At 37.2% G+C, this 23,947-nt stretch overlaps 1 protein-coding gene across 2 annotated transcripts in view; it reads right to left on the bottom strand.

Moving 5' to 3' along the window:
• The window catches only part of LOC106868689 (sideroflexin-2), a 38,856-nt gene that overhangs the window by 11,948 nt on the left and 2,961 nt on the right, over positions 1-23,947 (bottom strand). For both annotated transcript variants that reach the window (XM_014914076.3, XM_052977756.2), the window contains exons 2-6: positions 13,526-13,699; positions 12,720-12,890; positions 6,695-6,793; positions 3,742-3,820; positions 2,069-2,154 (exon numbers count right to left, since the gene is read on the bottom strand). In XM_014914076.3, the coding sequence (XP_014769562.1) occupies positions 2,069-2,154; positions 3,742-3,820; positions 6,695-6,793; positions 12,720-12,890; positions 13,526-13,677 (587 nt within the window). In that variant the 5' untranslated portion in view covers positions 13,678-13,699. The remainder of the gene's footprint in view (positions 1-2,068; positions 2,155-3,741; positions 3,821-6,694; positions 6,794-12,719; positions 12,891-13,525; positions 13,700-23,947) is intronic.

The following is a 23,947-nucleotide window of genomic DNA, read 5'->3' on the forward strand; positions in this document are numbered from 1 at the left end:
AAAACAGCAATAACTGATTCTCCTCTTCATCTTCTTCATAACCATAACCACCATTGTTGTTAACGTTTGTCTTCCAGGCTGGCATGGGTTGGACAGTTCAATAGAATCTGAGGATTTGGAGGATGACATTATGCTCCAATATCTATAATAGCACAGTTTCTGTTGCTGGGTGCCCTTCCTGATGCCAACCATTCTATAGAAGTATACAAGGTGGCTTTTTTTCATGGCACCAGCACAAGTGAAGATTGGCTCATAACTTACAAGACCAAGGGTCTAAAGTGGCCCCCCTATAGCTGAAGGAGAATAGAAGAGAGATTGTGTGACTATTTTAGGTGGGTGATAAGAGAGGATTAAGTAATATGTGAGGAACAGATTTGTTAGTTGTGATAGAGTGGTAGTGGAGAGAGTAACAGAGTAATAACATAGAAAGTGATTGGTGTGGTGATGGTGGTGAGGGGGAATATGGCAGGGAACTGGAAAAAGGAAAGGGATTAGTGTTGTGAATTACTGAGATAAGTGGGGTGGGGGAAACAAAGTAGAAAGGTGACTGTGTGATGGGTGAATATTTGAATATGAGTGTCTAGGGCTATCTTACAGCAACTGGTTGTTTCATCAGTGGCTTGTCTCAGAAACACATCTATAGCTATTTTTCACCCAGCTTATTTTACAATCATCGACAGCATTTGTTTGGGGTAACACTAGTTGAACTCATTAAGTCTACATATCTATGGTACTGAACCAATCAGTCCAACACTAGAAATATAAATAATATATCTGATTGACTGTTATGAACTGAAATAAACCAGCTTTCTAGACGTTGGCTATTCTACTCACTTATTAATGGCTGGTCTAGTTAACAACTTAATGAATTCTTTAGGGTCTTTAAAATGAAAATGCTAAGACATCATTTAACCCTTTAGCATTCAGATTACTTTGTCAAATGTAATGTTTATTTACTTAAATTGTTTTGTAGCTTCAAGATCTCAATGATGTGATTGTTCATTTTTAGAATGTCATTGAAGGTAGGTCTGAAAGGCTGGATCTGTTCAGTTTGAACAAGAAGCAGACAGAATATTTGGGTTGGATATGGCTAGTTTAAATGCTAAAGGGTTAAGGGAGATTTAGTATTGCGTTAAGTAGATAGTTTGAAGTTGTATTGCGAGTTAAAAACAGGTTAAAACAACCATGTAAATGCAATGTAAATTATGAGACAATGGCAATTTGAGCAAGAAACTAGAGAATCGGTAAAACACACACACACACACACACACAAGAAAATTATGTAACAAGTTTACAGACCGGGTGTAAGACACAAACAAGTTATGAGAAGTGCACACTAAATATATCGTTATGTACATGCGAAACAGACTGAACAGGTGTGTGGGAAACATAGCTTAGTGGTGTATGAAACAGACAAACCATGTTTGTATGAGTGAAATCAGGTTGTCACCATCATCATTTAATGTTTGTTTTCTATGTTGGCATAGGTTGGAAGGTTTGATAGAATCTAATGAATCACAGGAATGCACTGAACTCTAATGTCAGCTTTGGTATGGTTACTATGACAGGGTGCCCTTCCTAAAGCCAACCACTTTACAGCCTGTACTGGGTGCTTTTTTTTTATGCCACTAGCACTAGTGAGGTTCCTGAGTAACTTGCAAGGCTTGAAAAGAAATGAGTAAAAAAAGCTCCCTGAACTGAATGACAGTTGTATTTGGCTTTATGTCAGATGTTGAGAGGCTAAAGAATGACAGAGGGATGAGCACAGGTGTCTTACTATAAAGGAGATACATGATTACACCACATTAACACTGGTGAGTGAGAGTAGCTGGAAAGAAGATAGAGATAGTCATGATGAGGTGACAGAATGAACTCTCAAGGTACAATTTGCTCTGGTGTCCCAATACATCTTTCTTCTTTCCACTTACTACCATCCAGCCTTATATAATGCAAGGTAGCTATGTATTTCCTCTACAGGTGTAAGATAGATTAAAAATGAGGCCTAGATTACAATATCAGTAGTTAATACAGACAAAACAAAAGGACAAATAAATGACAAGCTTTTTACCTTTGTCTCATTAAAGGAATATTTACAATGTTAGCTGCTGCAACAGCAATGAAAGGAACAAAACGCTGCAATATGCCAGTTGTGCGCTACAGAAGATGAAAATAAAAAAAAAGACAAAGAGTTATAAACATAAAAACAAATAAAACAAAAAAGTAAAATAAAATTATTGAACAATAGATGTAGATATGGCTGAGTGGTCGCCTTCCTGGCACATGAAAAGACATTCGAGCGAGTTCGTTGCCAGTCCCGCTGGACTGGCTCCTGTGCGGGTGGCACGTAAAATACACCATTTCGAGTGTGGCCGTTGCCAGTACCCCCTGACTGGCCTTCGTGCTGGTGGCATGTAAAAGCACCCACTACACTCTCTGAGTGGTTGGCATTAGGAAGGGCATCCAGCTGTAGAAACTCTGCCAAATCAGATTGGAGCCTGGTGTAGCTATCTGGTTTCACCAGTCCTCAGTCAAATCGTCCAACCCATGCTAGCATGGAAAGCGGACGTTAAACGATGATGATGATGATGATGATACTTTGTGACTGCAGATCTACAGATCTTCCAGGACAAGGCTCATCTTGTAGGCTGTTGTTTCTGGCTTGGAATTTCTGGAACCACTGTTGACACTGGCTTACGCTTATTGTCCAAACCCCATATACTGCGTTAGTATCCCTTGCACTTTCCATTTTATTGAACTCATAAAGCAAAATATACTAAATATGCTCCTTTATTACTTCCATTATAGCTTTAAAAAATAACTATTAAAATCGAACTGCACTCTTCAAAACTTGCACTAAAAATAAGGACAAAGTAAAATTACTACCTGCTTTTATCGCAAGTTGATGCAGGTAGTTTATCCCATCCTGCTCTGGCTTTTTAGTTCATGCAATTGAAAAAACCACATTATTTATGGGATGACCCAATACATATACATACATACATATATATATATATATATATATATATATATATATATATATATATATATACTAGCAGCTAAACCTGGTTTCACCTGGTCTGTTTGGGTGATGTGGCTGTGATTGTTTTCGGTTAGGCATAATCTATAACACCGTTTCTCAACCTGATCATTTCGTGTCCAGCTTCGATTGGAGCCTCCAGCTGTATGAAGATTTCACCCCCTTCTGTCAGAAAATAGCTTCATGAATTGTGAAGAAAGAATTTGTACGTAGTCTGTTTGTGAGAGCTATTCTATTGGACGTCTGTCTAACCATTAAAAGATTTATGTAATTATGAACATAGAAAGAAATTATACATTAATCGCAATTTTGGTAAGCAGTTTTATCCGTAAAAATTTTATTTGCAGAGAGCAGAAATTGAAAGATATATGAAATGGACGTGTGTGTGTGTGTGAGAGAGAGAAAGAGGGTAAAAAAGAGAGATAGAGTGAGTGAGTGAAGTTGTGTATCATTGACTTATGTTGACTGGCACAGCAAGTACGAAACTTTTGATTTAGCAGGAGTTGGTTTGTGTTTTATCTCTCAATCAATGGCCGGACAAGTGAAAAGGGAAGGCGATCTTTTGAAGTGGCCGGCGAATGAAGAGATATGGACAGTTTTATGACTGAACTTCTTTTGAAGCTGTGGTGAGAGGGGAGAATTGATGTGCGTGCGTATGTCTGTGTGTAAAAAAAGAAAAAATTGCAGGAATGAATGAGACATACTTGAGATAAGATAGCCTTGAGTCCAAGAGCTGCAACTAAAGCTGATGTAGTTGAACTGACATAAGCAACAGCCAACTTCCTGTGTGAAGAAATATTTCAAAATAGTAAGAACACGCAAAAATCAAAGTCACAAACAACATAATTTTTTCTTTTTTCTTCAATCTGAGATGAAAAGAAAGACCTAAAATATTAAGTTCTTCACTCCTCACATCAAAAGAACTCACCAAACTCTTCTAAGCACTCTATTTACTAATTGTAGATGATGCAGACCATCATCAGTTTCTTCAGATTCTAGTATATAGGGGTGACCCTACCTTCTATGTTTAGGTCATGTTCCCCATCATTTAATGTTTATGTTCTATGCTGACATGGATGGGACAGTTTGGCTGGATCCAACGGTCCTAAGGATTGAAACATGCATATAACAATTGTCACATATATATGTACATCTTTTGGTGATGTGGTCATCAATAGGTAGACATCAGTGACAAAACAAGATAAAGTGGTGCTTTTGAACTATCAGGTCATCCCATAAGTTCTGTCTGAATTTTGAATAAAGAAAACAAGTGATCAAATGTTATATTTAATTGAAATTTAATCATCAATGTACTTTCCTTGATTATCTATGACTTCCTTCCATCTATTTACAAGCTTTTTAATCCCATCAATGTAAAACACTTTTGGTTTCAAAGCGAGGAACTCTGAAATGTCAGTTTTGACCTCCTGGTCTGCGAAAGTTATGTCCCCCAAATGATTCTGTAAGCTACAAAACAAATGGTAGTCTGAAGGAGCAAGGTCGGGAGAATAAAGTGGATGAGGAATTTTTTCCCAACCAAGCTCCTTGATCTTCTGTGATGTGATCTTTGCAGTGTGGGGTCGCGCATTGTCCTGATGAAACACCACTCCTTTTTGATTCACTAAAGCAGGCCTTTTTTTCTTCAAAGCTTGGTTCAAACGCTCTAATTGCTGACAGTAGGCTTGAGCATTGCTTGTTGCACTAAGTGGTAACAATTCAAAGTGAATTACTCCTTTGCAATCCGACCAGATAGAGAGAAGAACCTTTTTTCCATGAAGTTCCCTTCTTGGTTGTGGCTGAGCATTTTCCCATTTACCAAGCCACTGTTTACGATATTTAACATTTCGATAGAAGATCCATTTTCCGTTACCAGTCACAAGTCTATCCAAAAAAGGGTGAAACAAGTTCGCGAGAATGAAAAGAGCAGATGTCAACTCGGGATTTGTGGTTGCTTTCGGACAATTCATGAGGCACCCATTTTCCAAGTTTAGGAACCTTTCCAAGTTGTTGAAGATGATGATGAACAGTTGTATGGTTTGAACTAAGCTTTATTGCCAATTCTTCAAGTGGACGTCTTGTTCAATCTTCATCTTCAAGGCTGAAATCTCCACTTCTGAATTTGCAAACCATCTTCTGCAAGTTCTTTCATTCAAACATTCTTTCCCATAAACTGAGAGTATGTTTCAAGTCACTTTGGCTGCAGAGTTTCCTATTTTGTACTTATAAAGCATTATGTGCCTTAAATGCTCTTTGGATACTTCCATGTTAGAAAGGGCTTTAATCAGAGAAATTCTAAAATACTATTAAATTTCATTCAATTTTAAAAAAGGTAAAATCGGACAGAACTTATGGGATGACCTGATAAAAATCCTAGTTACTCTTTCTGTTGTAGATGAATTAGCACAGAGATTTGCCCATTGGAAACCTGCTACAAATGTCACTGCTGTTTATAAAATGCAATACAAAATAAATCAATAAAGTAAAGGTGTCCTGCACCTCAGGTAAATTCTTGACAAACTAAGTCAACAATCCAGTTTTAACTTTCAGTGAGGTCCAAGTGACACTAGTTTCTCTTCTATTTATTACCCACTGGGAACCTATATATATATTACTTTGTTTAATACTTCCTGTTTTGAACTGTAATTGAACTTCACCTCTGTCCATGTTTTTCATCTTCAAACAAAATATCAATGCCATCATGTTATCGCTAACCTTTGCCTAAAATTGGGTTATGGGTACTATTACTATACCTGTCCCTCTTATTCCAGTACTTCCTTTTTTACTTACTTAGTCAAGAGGAAAGGGTAGTGCTCATGGCCTCTGCAGACCCTCCTACACTAGTGGGATTCATACCATTAATGTTCCTCTTGAATCTGTGTAAGTCAATAGCTGCAGGAAAAAAATGAGCAGGTAGTGAATTCCTGAGGGCCCACTCTCTGGGAAGGAAGAACTGGATATAGTGATTAGTGTGGGGTCTGGCAGGTGATCAAAAGAGGAGAGATGTGTGGGACAGGAATGTCTGAGTGGAGGTAGCGTGAGCTCAGTCAGCCCCAAGCAGCAGAGACCATTACAGTAGATGTATAATAGGTAGAAAGAGAGCGAGGACAACACACTTATGGGCCAGATACTGGGAAATATCTTCTGTGTGACTTTATGCCAATCAGTGAGACAGTCCTTTTTTGGATTTCTCTATTGTGGACTTTACCCGAGTTTGTAGAGTATCAGTAATTTTGGAGGCTGAAGTATCTTCTAGCTATGAAGAAAAGGGCCAGTTGTTGGGGTGCAAGCCTAGCTATGTTAAGAATGTGCTTTTGCCAGATCTTCAGAGACAGTGAGACCCAACAATTGGAGTTATTTTGAGAGGTCTAGCTGAGTGCTGCTCATGATTAAAGTGGAGTACGGTGCAATGATATTTTCATGATATGAGTTGCGTATTGAAAGAGACAAGATTGGTATATCCCCTTTGGAGGATGCATTAATAATTAAAAAAACAAAAAAAGAGAGAAACAACAGAGTCATTGCTACTAATGTCCAAAAGAAAATTTTTGAAATCACACACTTTTATTCTCTCTTCTGATACATTTGTAGCCTTCTAACTATAAAAATATATAAGGGTAGATTCCTTTAAAATAATTTCAGAAATATGTAAATTCTTACTTTTGGGTTATGTCAGATCCTGCATTTCTGTTGGTGTAATTCACAAGTGCATTGAAAGACTGATTGGCCCATTGCCAAAAAATCACAGCAGAGTTTGTGCTGGAAAATGAAAACAAAACAAAATATTTTCAGTATTTCTATTTCCTTTTATGTTCTGGAAAAATAATGGATCTTTCTGATTTAGCGGGCGCCATTTTTTATTTAGTTTTTATTTAGTGTGTTTTCTACTGAAACACTTTAAAACTTCGTATTTTTGCCAAATTTGGTGAAAATCTGTTCAATACACAGCCACAAATTTTTCACTAAATTTGGCAAAAATACTCATAACCCTAACCCTAACCCTAAAACCCTAACTCTAAAACCCTAACCCTAACCCTAAAACCCTAACCCTAACCCTAAAACCCTAAAGCTAACACAAGTACAAGCGCACGAACGATGTCTTAAATAAAAGTACCGCCGACAGTTGTTGTTGACAAACAACAGCACTAATTTTATTCAAGAGAAAAGATCCCATTACACCGCCACAACGTCTTGTTGATGATCCACAGCAGTAATTGTTTTCACCTCAATAGACGTCAGTGATTGGTTGAAATTACTGAAATACCACAATTTTAACACGAAATAACTTTTAAAATATAAACTTTTCTCAACAACACTAAGAGTAAAAGATGTTTTATATGACACATTCTACCAGTGTCCCAAGTTTGAAAGTGTTTCGTTAAGAAAACAAGTGGTGTCTGCCAAATCAGAAAGATCCAAAATAATTTATGTGACGTTTTCCCTCTCCTTTTCCCCTTCTTCTAAATTATCCTCCACACACACACTGTTACCTCTGTTACTCTGACCACTTTACTATCTCCTCGCAATAAATTTATTTTTTCCATCATACTTTCTTCTATTCTTTCAGCTAAAGGAGCCTTTTTTCACTTTGTGAACTACAAGATGCCTCTACTAGTATTGGTGTCACAAAAACAAAGCACTCAGTAACTCAGTGGTTGGTAAATTGAATCAAGCAGCAATAATGCAAGGCTTAAGAAAACTCTTTTTGTCTTGCTGATGGTGAAGCAACCTCTTTTGTGCTGGTGCCATAGAAAATGCACCCTGAACACTTTGTAAAGCATTTAGTATTAGGATGAGCATCCAGCTGGAGGAACCATGCCAAAACTGAGACATTGGAGAAAGGTAGGGTTCTCTAACTGGGTGGATCCTGTTAAACAGTCTAACCCATATGATTATGGAAAATGGACATGATATGATAATAATGATATTTATATATATGTTTATATAAGTGTTTGAATAGGTATATCTATATAAAAGCAATCAAAAAGTAAATGAAGAGTAATTAAGTAGAGTATCACATTTATTTATACAAGTAAAAGGTTGATAAGGATTCCAAAGTTTCACTAGTCATTAGTCATGTCATGTCAGAATATCTGACAAAGTCAACAACCAGTGAAACTTTGAAGTCACTGTCCACTTTTTCCTTGTATTAGTAGTAGTAGTCATCATTCTCATCATCATCATCATCATCACTACAATTACCACTGTCACTGCCATCACTGTTGATCTCCTCCTTCACATCTTTACCAATTCTACCCCCCACCCACCCACCATCGCCACCACTATTGTAATCAATATCCCTATATAGACACCATCACATTCATATACAGATACTGTCTCTCATGCCCTAAAATCTTCTGGGAAGGTAATAGCAACAGGGTAGGTGGTGTGGGAATACTTCTTGCAGAGAAATGGGCAGATAAGGTCATAGAGGTAGTCAGAGTGTGCAATAGAGTACTTAAGCTCTGGCTAGTTTTGCAGAATAGTATAGCGACAATTATCTCTGAGCCTACCAAATGAACAGAAGGGCCACATTTATGATATTCTGCTGCAGGCTACCTCAAAGACAAATGACAATGATTTCATCTTTGTGGCTGGGAATTTCAATGGATATGTCAGACAACAGCCCAGTATCTTCCATGGTGTAAATGGGGGTCATGGAACTGGTTCCCAAAACAAAGAGGAAACAAGGATACTGGAATTCTGTGATATAAATAACCTACTGATCTCCACCACCAACTTCAGGAAGCCAGCCAGCCACCTGATAACCTATCAGTTAGGTGACTCTGCTAACCAGATCAATTTCATTCTCACCAGACAGTGGGATGGATGCATGGTTGCTCTTAAATACAAAGACTCTCCTTGGTGAAGAATGTACCCCACAGCATAGACTATTCATTAGTGACTTTAGACTCAAGGCCAGAAGGATGCCAAGAAGCAGGCCAATCTGGAAAAGAAGGATTTGGAAGCTAAAGGACCCTTCATATGGTCAGAGATTTAGGGACATCTTAATTGATGAGATGGAGGAGGAGCTACAGACTTGTGGCATAGAGGGCAACTGGAAATTCCTGTGGGACAGCTTGCTGAGTGCCACAGACCAAATCTGCAGTTGGTGCAAAGCCCCATCCAAACCTAGGGTGATTTAGTGATGGAATGATGCTGTAGACAGGGCCATTAGAGCAAAGAAACAGGCCTGGAAGAGTGGGGATAGCAGAAAACTGCATCAGATAGCCAGGTATATCTATCCAAGAGAGGAGCAAAAAAGAAGTTTGCCTATGTTCAGCGACATGAGGACCAAAGACTTGAAATGTTTTGGAGTGCAAGTGTGTGAGAGAAAATTGTGATGTCATAGGATGATGGCACACTTGCATTTAATGATTCTGCAAAGAAAGAGGCTTGGAAATGCATTATGAAAGACTGCTGAACATGGTGAATGAATGGGAGGAGAAGTGTCTGCCAAATGTCGAGCCAATTGAGGGACCAGCTATCTGAATTGACAGATAAAGCAATTAAGGATATGAAGACAAGAAAAGCCCCTGGCCCATCAGGAATCACTGTTGAGATGCTTAAAATATCTGATGGTGTGTGTTATGATCTAGTCACCTGTATTGTAAATCAGGTAGTTCACATAGGAGTCATATCCAATGACTGGTGTAGCAGTACCATAGTCAATTGCTACAAAGGTAATGGTGATACCTTAGATAGAAATAATTCAAAGGTATCAAATTGTTGGATCAGGTGAGGGAAGTTACAGAGAGGATCATAGCCCAACTAATTAGGAAGAGACTTAGTCTACATGAGATGCAGTTTGGTTTTGTGCCAGGGAAAAGCACCACTGATATATCTGGTAAGGCAGCTGCAGGAGAAATACATTGCCAAAGATAAACCTCTGTACTTGGCTTTTGTTAACCTGGAGAAAGCCTTTGACAGAGTCCCCAATCTCTAATCTGGTGGTCAATGCAGAAACTAGGGATAGTTTCCACATTGTAAAGTGGGGATTAGCAATGAGTACAGCAAAAAATACAGAGTACAAGTAGGAGTTCACCAAGGATCAGTCTTCAGCCCCCTCTTGTTAATCATAGTCCTCCAGGCAATAACAGAGGAATCTAATACAGGCTACCCCTGGGAGCTCCCCTAGACTAATGACCTTGTTCTTATAGCTGAATCACTACCAGAACTAGAGAAGAAGTTTCAAGTATGGAAGCAAGGTCTAGATTCAAAGAGCTTTAAAGTTAACCGAGCAAAAATCTAAGTCTTAGTATGTAGGAAGGCAGATAAATCACAAATCCCTTCAGGTAGATGGCTCAGCTCAATCCGTAGAAAAGGTGTAAATGGAAACTCCATAAGACGTACCCAGTGTAAGCTATGGACACATAAGAGATGTGGCAATCTCAGAGGAAGGTTATCAGGGAAAATAGCTTTTGTGTGTGGAAAATGCACAGGTACAATAAACACCAAAAATATACAGAAAATAGACTCCATTAACTGTCAGTGGGGTAAGCTAGAGGTAGTAAATAGTTTCCGTTATCTAGGTGACCAAGTTAGTAGCAGAGGTGGATGCTCTGAGAGCATAGCTGCGAGAATAAGATTACGCTGGGCAAAGTTCAGAGAGCTCCAACTCTTGCTGGCAACAAAGGACCTCACAGAGGTACTGACAAGTGACTGAAACCTTTGTCGATATGCTGTGCTTGAGAAGACCCATCAAGTCAAGTGAAATCATAGTCATGGCTGATACTGGTGTCATGTAACTGGCATCTGTGCTGGTGGCACATAAAAAGCACCTTTTGAGCATTGGGTCTCATGGAGGAAAAGTGGCTGATGCTGGTGGCACATGAAAAGCTCCTTTTGAATGTTGGACCTCACAGAGGCAATGACCAAGACCTTTGGCATTATGTCGAGCTTGAGAAGAAGACCCATCAAGCCAAGTAAAATTGCAGTCGTGGCAGATACTGGTGTCAAACAAATGACACCCAAGTCGTGGCACATAAAAGCACACATTACACTCTCAGAGTGGTTGGTGTTAGAAACCATGTCAAATCAGACTGGAATCTGATGCAAAATGGAATCTGATCCAGCTTGTCAGCCCTGGTCAAACTGTCCAACCCATGCCAGCATGGATAATGGACACTAAATGATGATGAAACATATATATATATATATATATATATATATATATATATATATATATATATATATATATATATATATATATATATATATATAATCATAAATATATAGGGATTGACAGTAACCTGCTTTTCCAACATACTGAGAATTCAGAAATAGCAGTCAAAGAACTAGATTTCAAAACTACAAATTATTACTCCAGATTGATAGCGATATTTTTGATACACACAGAACAAAAAACAGTAGAGAAGAGTAAAAAAACCACCTGCCTTTAGTTAATTTAGTACGATCGTTTCACAGTTAAGAGTAAAGAATACTCTATTCTGATATTCAGCTAAATATTCTAATAAATTTGTTAATGTCTAAATAACTCACGTTAATTTTGACTATGCGACATCAATACCACGTGAGGAAGACGTTAAGAAATTTATCGGCCAGTGAGTTCAAAATCTCTCGCCCTAATGAATTCAATTCAGTGTGCATCATAAATAGTCCCGTATAGAAAAGAGACCCATACGAACTTCTTGCGGTTTAACTATTCACCTTAGAGGTATTATTAAAATATAGATATGCAGGGCAGGGAATCGTCAATTAGTAATAAAATTAATAATTAACAATTTTGCCGGGTAGCTCAGTATGAAAAAACCTTTTCGGTAAAAATCATTTATAATCATAAATATATAGGGATTGACAGTAACCTGCTTCTCCAACATACTGAGAATTCAGAAATAGCAGTCAAAGAACTACTGATTTCAAAACTACAAATTATTACTCCAGATTGATAGCGATATTTTTGATACACACAGAACAAATGATGCACACTGAATTGAATTCATTAGGGCGAGAGATTTTGAACTCACTGGCCGACAAATTTCTTAACGTCTTCCTCACGTGGTATTGATGTCGCATGGTCAAAATTAACGTGAGTTATTTTGACATTAACAAATTTATTAGAATATTTAGCTGAAGATCAGAATAGAGTATTCTTTACTCTTAACTGTGAAACGATCGTACTAAATTAACTAAAGGCAGGTGGTTTTTTTACTCTTCTCTACTGTTTTTTGTTCTGTGTGTATCAAAAATATCGCTATCAATCTGGAGTAATAATTTGTAGTTTTGAAATCAGTAGTTCTTTGACTGGTATTTCTGAATTCTCAGTATGTTGGAGAAGCAGGTTACTGTCAATCCCTATATATTTATGATTATAAATGATTTTTACCGAAAAGGTTTTTTCATACTGAGCTACCAGGCAAAATTGTTAATTATTAATTTTATTACTAATTGACGATTCCCTGCCCTGCATATCCATATATATATATATATATATATATATATACACATACGCACACACACACACACATTGTCACCCATGCCACAAATAAACACCACCTACACTTGGTCATATATAGCCAGTCACACCTGCTCATGTATATCACTGTCACACCTGCTCATGTATAGCCACTGTCACAGCTGTTCATATTACTTTGAAACTTTGTCTAAGCTTAAAACACAGTCAATTTGATAGGATTCAGTCACATTCCAATGTGGAAGAACTTACCGGTAGAAACTAATCATACACCCAATGAGCAACATTCCACCAGGTACCTGAAAAGACATTCTGCCAATGAAGTTCTGTAACTCACCAGAGTCAGGATGGAAGGCAGATAAAACTAGACGATGGGCTTTCAAAACTTGTTCTCGTGTTGTATGTGGAGGTTCCTGTTGCAACCTACAAAAAAGAATTAATTAGGATATGGATGAGAAGAAAAAATGTGCAATGGTAAAGAAATATTAACTTCCAAGCCATATTGGTTTGGTAGAAAGAGCAAGGCATATGCAGCTGTGTGTGTATGTGTGTGATTGACTATGTGTGTGAGTGTGTCTGTGTCTGTGAAACTGCTGAAAAAAATAAATGAATATATTTAAACAGGCACAAGTGTGGTTGTTGGGTAAGAAGTTTGCTCTCCAATCACATGGTTCCAGGTTCAGTTCCAATGCATGGCACCTTGGGCAAATGTCTTCTACTATAGCCTTGGACTGACCAAAGTCTTGTGATTGAATTTGGTAGATGGAAACTGCAAGAAGCCCATCACGTGTGTGTATGTTTGTCCCCCACCACTGCTTAACAACTGGTGCTGATGTGTTTATGTCCCCGTAACTTAGCAATTCAGCAAAAGGGACCAACAGAAAAAGTACCAGGCTTTACAAAGAATAAGTACTGGGATCGATAAGTACAACTACAATTCTTTAAGGCAGTGATCCAGTATGGCCACAGTCTAATGACTGAAACAAGTAAAAGATAAAAGATAAAATTCATATATGTACCCATGCACATAACAAAAAAAGAAAAGAAATCTTACTTGCCTGTATTTATTTACAAGATCTCTAGCTTCAAAGAGTTTACTTGTTGGTGTTAAACACGTGGATGGGTTTGTAACCCAAGCAAAATACTTTAGACGGCCATAAAATGTGTCTTGGTTCCATAGAGGTTTGTCGAGGTCTATTCGGTCAGACATTCTTCTCTTTTGTTCCTGGCACCTAATTTTTATAGAAACATTAAATGCAATTAATTAATTTTTGTATTATTATTATTATTATTATTATTATTATTATTATTGGTGGTGGTGGTAGTAGTAGTAGTAGTAATATTTCTGAGTTCAAATTCTGCCAAGGTCAACTTTGCTAGCTTTTCAGGGTCAATAGAATAAGTACCAGGATTGATAAAGTACCAGGGTCAATGTAATTGACTTAACCCCTCCCCAAAGTTGCTGGCCTTGTGCCAAAATTTGAAATCATTATTATTATTATTATTGTTATTCAGTCTTATTTTTATCATGTGCACTATCAAGTGCAGCCCTGTGTGCCTTGGGTATGTGTTGTGGCTTGTTGTGATGCTTTTATTTTCACTGTATTGAAAGTGTTTTATGTAGAATGTTTGCGGTACCTAGCAGTGCTATTTTCTGTATGTTAGTCCTGGTGTTTTTGCTATGTATTTGAATATTCTTTTATCATATCTAATGCACCTACTATGATAGGAATTGTTTCTGTTTTTAGACTCCACATTCGAGTTACCTCTATTTCCAGATCTTTGTATTTTGAAAGTTTCTCAGTTTCCTTTAACAACAACAACATCATCGTCGTCGCCGTCGCTGCCATCATCATTATCATCATCATAATTATTATTATTATTGACTCTGCTCGTGGATTTCAAAGAGGAAGGATGTGTGTTCATGATGAGTGCAGAGTGATGAAACCATTCTGCATACACTCATACAGTGCCCAAGCATATCTGATATATGGGTTTATGTTGAACACCTGCTGTCATGTATAGGACGTGTCTGCTTGTCGGCTGATTCCATAATGAGGATTGCCCCACCACCTTCCTTTGGCTGGCAAGGAGAGGCAGTTTTCATGTCTCATGGCTGTAGCGAAAGAGGCTGTGTGGTGATCTAGACTGAAAGGGCTGAAGACAGATATTTTCCTCTTTGGCCTACCCCTCATCAACGTTTTCAGATACCATCTGAAAAGGAAAGTGAGGGTTGAGAGAGAAGTGCTAACTTCCAGAAAATTTGTTGAAAGGTGGGTGAATGTGGCAAAGATGGTCTGTGTCAACAGGCCTACTTTGAGCGTGTGCTTTTGAGTTTCCAAGGCTGTGAGAGAAAGAAAGATGGGGAGAGGGCTCTTGCTCTAGTGGTCGGAGTGCTTGTGGATTTTTTGTGGGGTCTCCATGAGTAACCCTGAGTTGCTTGTCTCTTTTAGGCTTTTTCTTTCTTATATTTTTCATTGTTATCAACTTTTTACATGACACTTTATGCAACCCCACTTTGTCCTTCAGATTTTGTAATGTCCAGTCTTATTTTTGTTGGACCTTGTGACTAATAAAGAAAGGATTATTATTATTATTATTATTATTATTATTATTAAGGTGGTGAGTTGGCAGAAATCATTAGCATGCTGGACAAAATGCTTAGTGGCATTGTGTTCATCATTACATTCAAATTCTTCTGAGATCAACTTTGCCTTTTGTAACAAGTAACAGTTGGGCACTAGAATTGATGTTATCAACTAGCCCCTTTACCCAAAATTTCAGGTTTTGCGTCTATAGTATAAAGGATTATTATTATTATTATTATTATTATTATCATTATCATTCTTTCAACTCTGATTTTGTTGGAACACCTGGAATCTTCCATAAGTAGTGATTTTGCTACCTGCAGCTCATGATACCATGCTATTTGTTCTCTTTAACTATCTAATAATTTCCCAACACTATTCCTATTTCCTTTATGTCTCTCTCGCTATCTTTTGATATTATTATCATTATTATTATTAAGGTGGCAAAATTGTTAGCACGCTGGAGGAAATGCTTAGCAGTATTTTACCCATGATTATGTTCCAAGTTCAAATCCTGCTGAGGTTGACTTTGCCTTTCATCCTCTCAGGGTTGATAAATTAAGTATCAGTGAAACACTGGGGTTGATATAATCGACTATACCCTCCCTCAAATTTCAGGCTTTGTGCCTATAGTAGAAAGGATTATTATTATTATTATTATTATTATTATTATTATTATTATTATTATTTTAAGCATCAGTTTTTTTGTTTTTTTTTACATTGTTGGCACAGCTTAGGGAATTTTTGCTGTAAATAATATTCTTACATTAGATAATGTAGTCTTACATGTGAGGGTTGGCTGAAAAGTGCATAGGCTGACCAAGATACTCTCATGGAATGTGACCGAATGAGGTTTATTTTGCAACATAGCACCCCTTGCGGTCAACACATTTCTTCCATTGGTAATGCAATGTTTGGATCCCATCGGTGAGGAAGCTTTCATCCTGTTGGGCAAAAATGTCATCAACAGCAGATATGACATCATCATCATCACTGCAATATTGGTTCCCAACGAAATGCTTTTTTTCATGTTGAGGAACAGATGATAGTCAGATGAGGGTCAAATCAGGAAAATAGGGAGGGTGATCAACCAGTTCAAAGCCAGTCATAAACACAGCAGTCATTGAAACCAAGGACTTGTGGCCGTTGCCAGTAAGACATTCGAGTGAGATCGTTGCCAGTGCCACTGAACTGGCTCTTGTGCAGGTGGCACACAAAATACACCATTTTGAGCATGGCCGTGCAGGTGGCACGTAAAAGCACCCACTACACTCTCGGAGTGGTTGGCATTAGAAAGGGCATCCAGCTGTAGAAACTCTGAGTGGACTGGAGAAACATGAAATGAAGTATTTTGCTCAAGAACACAATGCATTGCCCCGTCCAGGAACTGAAACCACAATCTTACGATCATGAGTCCAACACCCTAACCACTAAGCCACACGCCTCCACCATGGTCAAGAGTGGAATGTCTTTAAGTCAACTGGATCGTTGCAGACATGGGGCCAAACAATAACAACTACCACCACTACCACTACCATCATCCAACACCACAACCACTGCCGTTGCTGCTCCCACCACCATCACTACCTGAAAATAGGAGAGAAAATATGAATTGAAATAAAAATACAAAGTAGTTTATTTCATTTTTCTGTTACTTGTTATCTGCTTAACTAGAGTGTAAAATCAATGACAACTGAAGGTATTGTTTAGTGATAACAAGTCTGGGGTTACGGTGGTGCCAATTTTGTTGTTGTTGTTGTTGTCATTAATGCTGTTGTTGTTAATGATAAAATAATAACTATGAAGACAATAACAAAGATTCCAGTAGCTTTATTATCATCAGGGTTGCAATAACTAATCAGAATGATGATAGTGATGATGATGGTGATAATGATAGTGGTGATGGTGGTAGTGGTGGTGATGATAATGATGGTAAAGACAATGATGATAATTATGAGTGATAAAGATGATGATGATGATGATGAAGAGGACTGCTACGGAGTTAACACTGATGAAGGCGATGGGAAAATTTTCGTATAATTCACTGCAAAACTTCTTAAAAGAAATCCAGCTGTCCCCAATCAATACATTGATTTTTGTTCTTTCGTCTTTCACTCTTGGCATAGAGGCAGAAATGGAATTTATCCATCAAATGAGAGGAGATGCTTTGGTAAGAATGAGGAAAATCAGAGCATTTCTGTAAATCAGTTTAATGGACAAAGCAGACTGATTCAGAAATATTGGTGAAAATAACTAAAATAGTACAACACATACTTGGATGTTTCTGTTTTGTATGATAATGCAGTGCAGTGCAGCCATGATTATTATTATTGTTATTGTTATTATTGTTGTTGTTAATCTGCTGCTACTAACGATATGAGTAAAAACCAAATGTTGGTTAACTATGCTTTCTCTTCATGAAGATTATACTTACCTACCTACCTACCTATACATGCACACACACACACACACACACACACAGAGGCATGGCTGTGTGGCAAGAAACTTGCTTACCAGCCACATGGTTTCAGGTTCAGTTATACTGCATGCCACCTAGAATAAGTCCTGGGGTCGATTTGTTCAACTAAAGGCGGTGCTCACCAGTTGAAGTGAGAAAGACCAGTGGAGTGTACCTTACACAAAAAAAATACACAAAAACAAGGAAGAGTTGGCATCAAGAAGGCCATACAACTGTAGGATACTGGCTCAAGGAGTCTTGTATAAACCAAATTCAGCATGGAAAAAAGCAGGTGGTAATGAAACAATGATGATGATGATATATATGTATTTTAGGCTTAGAATTTCACTTCATAACCATGTAATTCAGGTTCAGTCCTACTGCATGACACCATTGGCAAGTGTCTTCTACTATAGCCCTGGGCTGACTAAAGCTTTGTGAGTGGGTCTGAAAGATAGAAACATTATATATATCATCATCATCATCATTTAATATCTACTTTTCTATGCTTCCATGGTCAGACAGAATTTGCTGAGGCAGGATTTTTACAACCTGATGCCCTTCTTGTTGCCAGCTTTTATCTGTTTCAGTATGGTAGTATTTCGAGAATATATTTCTATGGAAATTAAAAGTTTCTAATCTCAAATTGTAGTGATGTGAATCAGGGCAATTTTGAAGAAGAGAGATTTAAAGATGTCAATACTACAAGTCACTATAAGTATATAAATGAGCCAACACACCCCAGTAGTAACATATTACATTTAACCAGTTAGCATTTAAACAGGCCATAGCCAGCCCAAATATGCTACCTGTTTTATGTTCAAACCAGCCAGATCTGGCCTCCCACACTCACTCTACAATGTCATTCTAAAAATAAACAATCACATCATTAATATCTTGAAGCTATGAAACAATGCATGATTAATGTAAAACAATGTGAACAAATAAGTAGGACATTTGATAGAGTAATCTGAATACTAAACTGCTAATCTTTACAAATAACCCATTTCTTATCTCTAAAACTTGTAATGAGTGACACTAATAAAGTCTCTGATCGTTTTGGTATAATTTTTGAGATTATGAGAAAAAATAATTGTCATTAGTTCTACTTCCTAAAAATCATTATCTTCATTTTCTTAAAGCTTATTACCATTGTATTTCTTAAAAATTCACAAATATAAATTAGCCTCAATATTTTCCTTCTTGGAAATTTGTAAAAATTTTTGATAATATTATTTAATATTTGTTTTACTTTAAGGCAGTGAACTGGCAGAATCATAAGCATGTTGGGCGAAATGTTTAGCAGCATTTTGTCTGCCTTCACATTCTGAGTCCAAATTCCACCGATGTTGACTTTGCCTTTCATCCTTTTAGAGCTGATAAACTAGGTACCAGATGAGTACTGGAGTTGATGTAATCAAGTTACCCCTCCCCTGAAATTGTTAGCCTTGAGCCAAAATTTGAAATCCCTAAAACCATATTAAAAGGTTATCAGATACTGTAAAAGTGCAAAGAAAAAAAAACAGTAGCAACTTACCATTCATGAAACTCTATGCCCTTGAATCAGTTTATAATTTTTATTGAATAAAAATAACCTACTCAACCACACCTCCCTCCCTCTCACTCTCATCCTTCTCTTGCCTAGTGTATCAATATTACTATTCTGTTGCTCTTCACGCATATGCATCATCAGACACCATCCTCACCCCTTATCCACCATTCACTACATCCACCTCTCAACACTTGTTCTCCATTCACTGTATTCACACACCACTCATCTATTCCCATTTCTCACTCTCCAATACACATTTGCAACATCTACTCACCCTCACTCCTGGTTCATCTACCTTCACTTCTCTCACCTCCTACCTTGAAGGTTTCCTCAGAAACCTCATCACCACTATTTGTATCTATTCTCAGTTCTACATCAATCACTCCCAAACTCTTTTCTGAAATATAAGTAACCATGTAACTCCTCTAGCAAGAAACCTGTTTCACTCTAGCTCCTTCTCTCATATTTAAACTCTTCATCTTCTAAAATAAATTTGCTTCACCTAAAGTTTGTAGTCCTGAAAACTACACAGGTAACCTCACTAGTGCTGGTGGCAAGAAAAGCATCCAGTGTACATTGTTAGTGTTAGGAGGTGCATCCAACTGTAGAATCTAGTCCTGGCCCCATCATATCCTGTTGAACTGTCCAACTCATGCTAGCAAGGAACAGGAATGTTAAATGAAGATATACATACATATATATATGTATATATTTGGACAAAAAAGTTATCTTGAAATGGGGAAAGTGTGTATTATTTATGTGGTGTCCCTATGGGACACCATAAGGATGGGGTATGTGATATTGGGGGGGTGTATGTATATATATATGTGTGTGTGTGTGTGTGTGTGTGTGTGTGTGTGTGTATGTATGCATGCATATATACATACACATATATATATATAGATAGGTAGATAGATATAGGGTAAAAATTAATAATTAATTAATAATTGGTAATTTTACCAAGTAGTTTGGTGTGTTAAAAAACCATTATCGGTAAACTTATATAAGCATAATTAAAATTAGGGTTCATCAAGAATTGCTTCACCACACACCGAAAATTAGAAATAGCAGTCAAAACTATTATTTCTGTACCAAAATATAACTCCCAGACAGCAATACTTGCAATCACAAAGGCAAAAAAGGAAAAAATAACGAAATCACCCGACTTTGATTAACTGTATACGTGTTTCAGGATGACAAGAGGTGTAAATTATATTACCCGAACTAACCTTCCTTCATCAGTACAGTATTTCAAAATTATAAATCCAAGAATGCTAATAAAAGAATAATTAATTCGATCCGGCGACCTCAAATGATTATCCAGGAACAGCATTTCCAAATTCATATAGACGAGTAAGGAAATCGTATCATTCCTCAATTACCCACGTGCACTACGAGTAATCCCGCAGAAACTGCAGTTTACTAATTTTCGGTGTGTGGTGAAGTAATTCTTACTGAACTCTAATTTTAATTATGTTTATATAAGTTTACCGATAATGGTTTTTTAACACACTGAACTACTTGGTAAAATTACTAATTATTAATTAATTATTAATTTTTACCCTATATCTGTAAGAATTTATTTACTCCCTGATAGTAAACTGCAGTTTCTGCGGGATTACTCGTGTAATTATTTGGTGTCCAATGAAGTAAAGATACGAATAAGTGAGCTGGCTACACTTCTGGCAGAGGTCACAGATTATGCTCTCACTTGCCTTGCCGAGTCTTCTCACGTACAGCATATTTCCAAATGTCCCGGTCACTGGTCATTGACTCGGTGAGGCCTAAAGTTCGAAGGTCGTGCTTCACCACCTCATCCCAGGTCTTCCTGGGTCTACCTCTTCCACAGGTTCCCTCAACTGCTAGGGTGTGGCACTTTTTCACACAGCTATCCTCATCCATTCTTGCCACATGTCCATACCAGCGCAATCGTCTCTCCTGCACACCACAACTGATGCTTCATAGGTTTAACTTTTCTCTCAAGGTACTTACACTCTGTCGAGTATGCACACTGACATTACAAATCCATCAGAGCATACTGGCTTCGTTTCTTGCAAGCTTACGCATGTCCTCAGCAGTCATGGCCCATGTAGCATGCGTCATACAGTCTGCCTTTTACTCTGAGCGAGAGGCCCTTTGTCACCAACAGAGGTAAGAGCTCTCTGAACTTTGCCCAGGCTATTCTTATTCTAGCAGTTACACTTTCAGTGCACCTTCCCCCGCTACAAACTTGGTCACCTAGATAGCGGAAGCTATCAACTACTTCTAGTTTTTCTCCCTGGAGTGTGGCAAAGGTTGTTTTCTGCACATTTTCAGTGTTTATTGCTCCTGAGCATCTGCCACATACAAAAACTATCTTGCTAGTTAACCTTCCTTTGATATTGCTACACCTCTTATGTGTCCATAGCTTACACTGGGTACATCTTATGGAGTTTCTACCTACGTCTTTTCTACAGATCGAAAACTATTTTCATTTACATGTATTCTATGTAATCTCAACAACCAACTATAGTTATTTGAAAGACACTACTCTACAATGACCAGGTTTCATTAGAAACTGAAAATAGTTTCACACTTTCAATTTCAACCAAAATTACAGTGTTGCATTACAGGAGTGACGATGTTTCAATAATGAAAATAATGTTTTGCCAAATTAATCACATCTGTACTATAATAAAGAGAGTTGCTTATCATCTATAATGTGATAAGGCTATAATATTGTTTCACTTTCATTCTTTCACTTTTAATTCTAATGTGATAACATTAAGATCATCTTATTTCTATTATACTTGAAATAAATGAATAATTTACATCTTAATATGAACAACATTATACATCAGCAACTTTCCGGCCACCACAGCAGAATGGTGTGTCAGAGTATGTGTTCACTGACATAATGAATGGCTGGAGGTGAAACTCTTGACAAAAAATAATGAGGTGGCAGGTCCAAGGTATATAAAAATACACATTTACCATTTAATTACCAGTTAATAATTATTGCAGCAGTTGCAAGGTATTTACAGTTACATATTTATCCTTAAATTAACATTTAATACATGTGCTTAATATATATATATATTAAGAAATTTATCTATAATAATTATTGTGGTATTTACCGTTAAATTAGCAGTTCATACATGTGCTTGTATTTGGTTAATTTATACTGCATACAAAAATAAAAACATACTATATACAACTGCTTACAAAAATAGGGATTAATGTATAATTTCTTTCTATGTTCATAATTTTTTGTTTACAATATTGAAAAAAATATGCCACCAAAGAAAAAAACGTGATTTCTCCAGAAACAAGTATAAAGCAAGGAGGATTGTAGAAAACTGAAGGCAAGAGTCTGAAGAGAGAAGCAAGATGAGATTTTCTCAAGATCAACAAAGGCATGCTGCAGCATGTCGGATGGAGTCTCAAGAGAGAAGGGAGATGAGACTCCCAAGATCAGCAAATGCATGCTGCAGTACTTAATGCTGGATCATTGAATCAATGTTTTAATGATTAGATAAGAGGTCCAATAGAATAGCTCTCAGAAACTGACTATGTACAAATTTGTTCTTCACAACTCCTGAAGCTGTTTTTATATATGATCCATCCCATTCTTATCAAAATGATAACTCTGTCCAAATTGGTAAGCTAAACACAAATTGTCATTTCTGTAGAGGTTTAAAATTTTCAAATGAAACAAATGGTATGTGCTGTTCAGGCGGTCAAGTAACATTGCCAGTACTACCAGCTCTTTCTCCACCTCTTATACATCTTCTAGAAGGCACTTCCATCCAGTCAAAGGATTTTCTGAACAATATCAGACACTACAACTCTGCATTTCAAATGACATCGTTTACTGCATCTAAGAAGATAGTTAAACATGAATTCACACCAACGTCAAAGTTCAAGGGCAAGTCTATCACTTCATTGGTTCCCTGTTACCCACAAATAAACAACCACATTTCCTCCAAATTTACTTTATGAGTCTTGTAGAACAACAAACCCAAAGGAGGTGTCAAAATTTCAGATGATGGGTCGTGTTAGACACAGTGCCAACTGCTGCAAAAGAGAGTATATCCACTGACAGCTTTTTGGTATGTTCAAAAATCACATAACTCGCCACCCCACAATTTTCCATGACAGGTTAGGGCCTGAAATACTCCAAACAGACACATAGCATATTGCTTAGTCAAATTAGCCCATCATTTACTTCACTAATGTTTTGCTGTCAATGCTGCACTTTCCCATATCACCTGTTTCAACATACCCGTAACATATTATATACAAACTATACCATTTTAATCCCAAGCAATGCAGAGTATCTCTGCTAGTTATATATATATATATATAAATTATATGTATTTATTCTTACGTTTAAGATGATCCCCATACATTTCCCTGAGGAGAAGTTTACATTTTTAACATCGACGATTCCTATGGATCGCATAAATTGTAATTCTTCGAAACATATGTTGGAATAAAGTATGCAGTTATAACATGCGGTCACTCCATTCTATGTATGTATGTATGTATGTATGCATGCATGCATGCATGCATGCATGCATGTATGTATGTATGTATGTATGTATGTATGTATGTATGTATGTATGTATGTATGTATGTATGTAAATTCCTCTTAAAGGGATATAAGCATTCAAGTTCCCAAGTTATATCCAGTGTATCAGTGAAAAACCAAAAGATGTTAGTTTCGCATTGATGGATAGAGGTAAATTATCCTTTATGTATGAGAAAAAGAAAACGGAGAAATTGACATAGAGATATCAATTTATTAAAACAAATTCAATTCTGAACAATATCAAACTCATAGAACCTACAGTTGTTTGATATTGTTTTTCCGTAACCCTAAACACGCGGGTTAGGGATA

Source organism: Octopus bimaculoides, chromosome 2 (genome assembly GCF_046866305.1).
Source record: "Octopus bimaculoides isolate indiv1 chromosome 2, ASM4686630v1, whole genome shotgun sequence".
Lineage (NCBI taxonomy): Eukaryota > Metazoa > Mollusca > Cephalopoda > Octopoda > Octopodidae > Octopus > Octopus bimaculoides.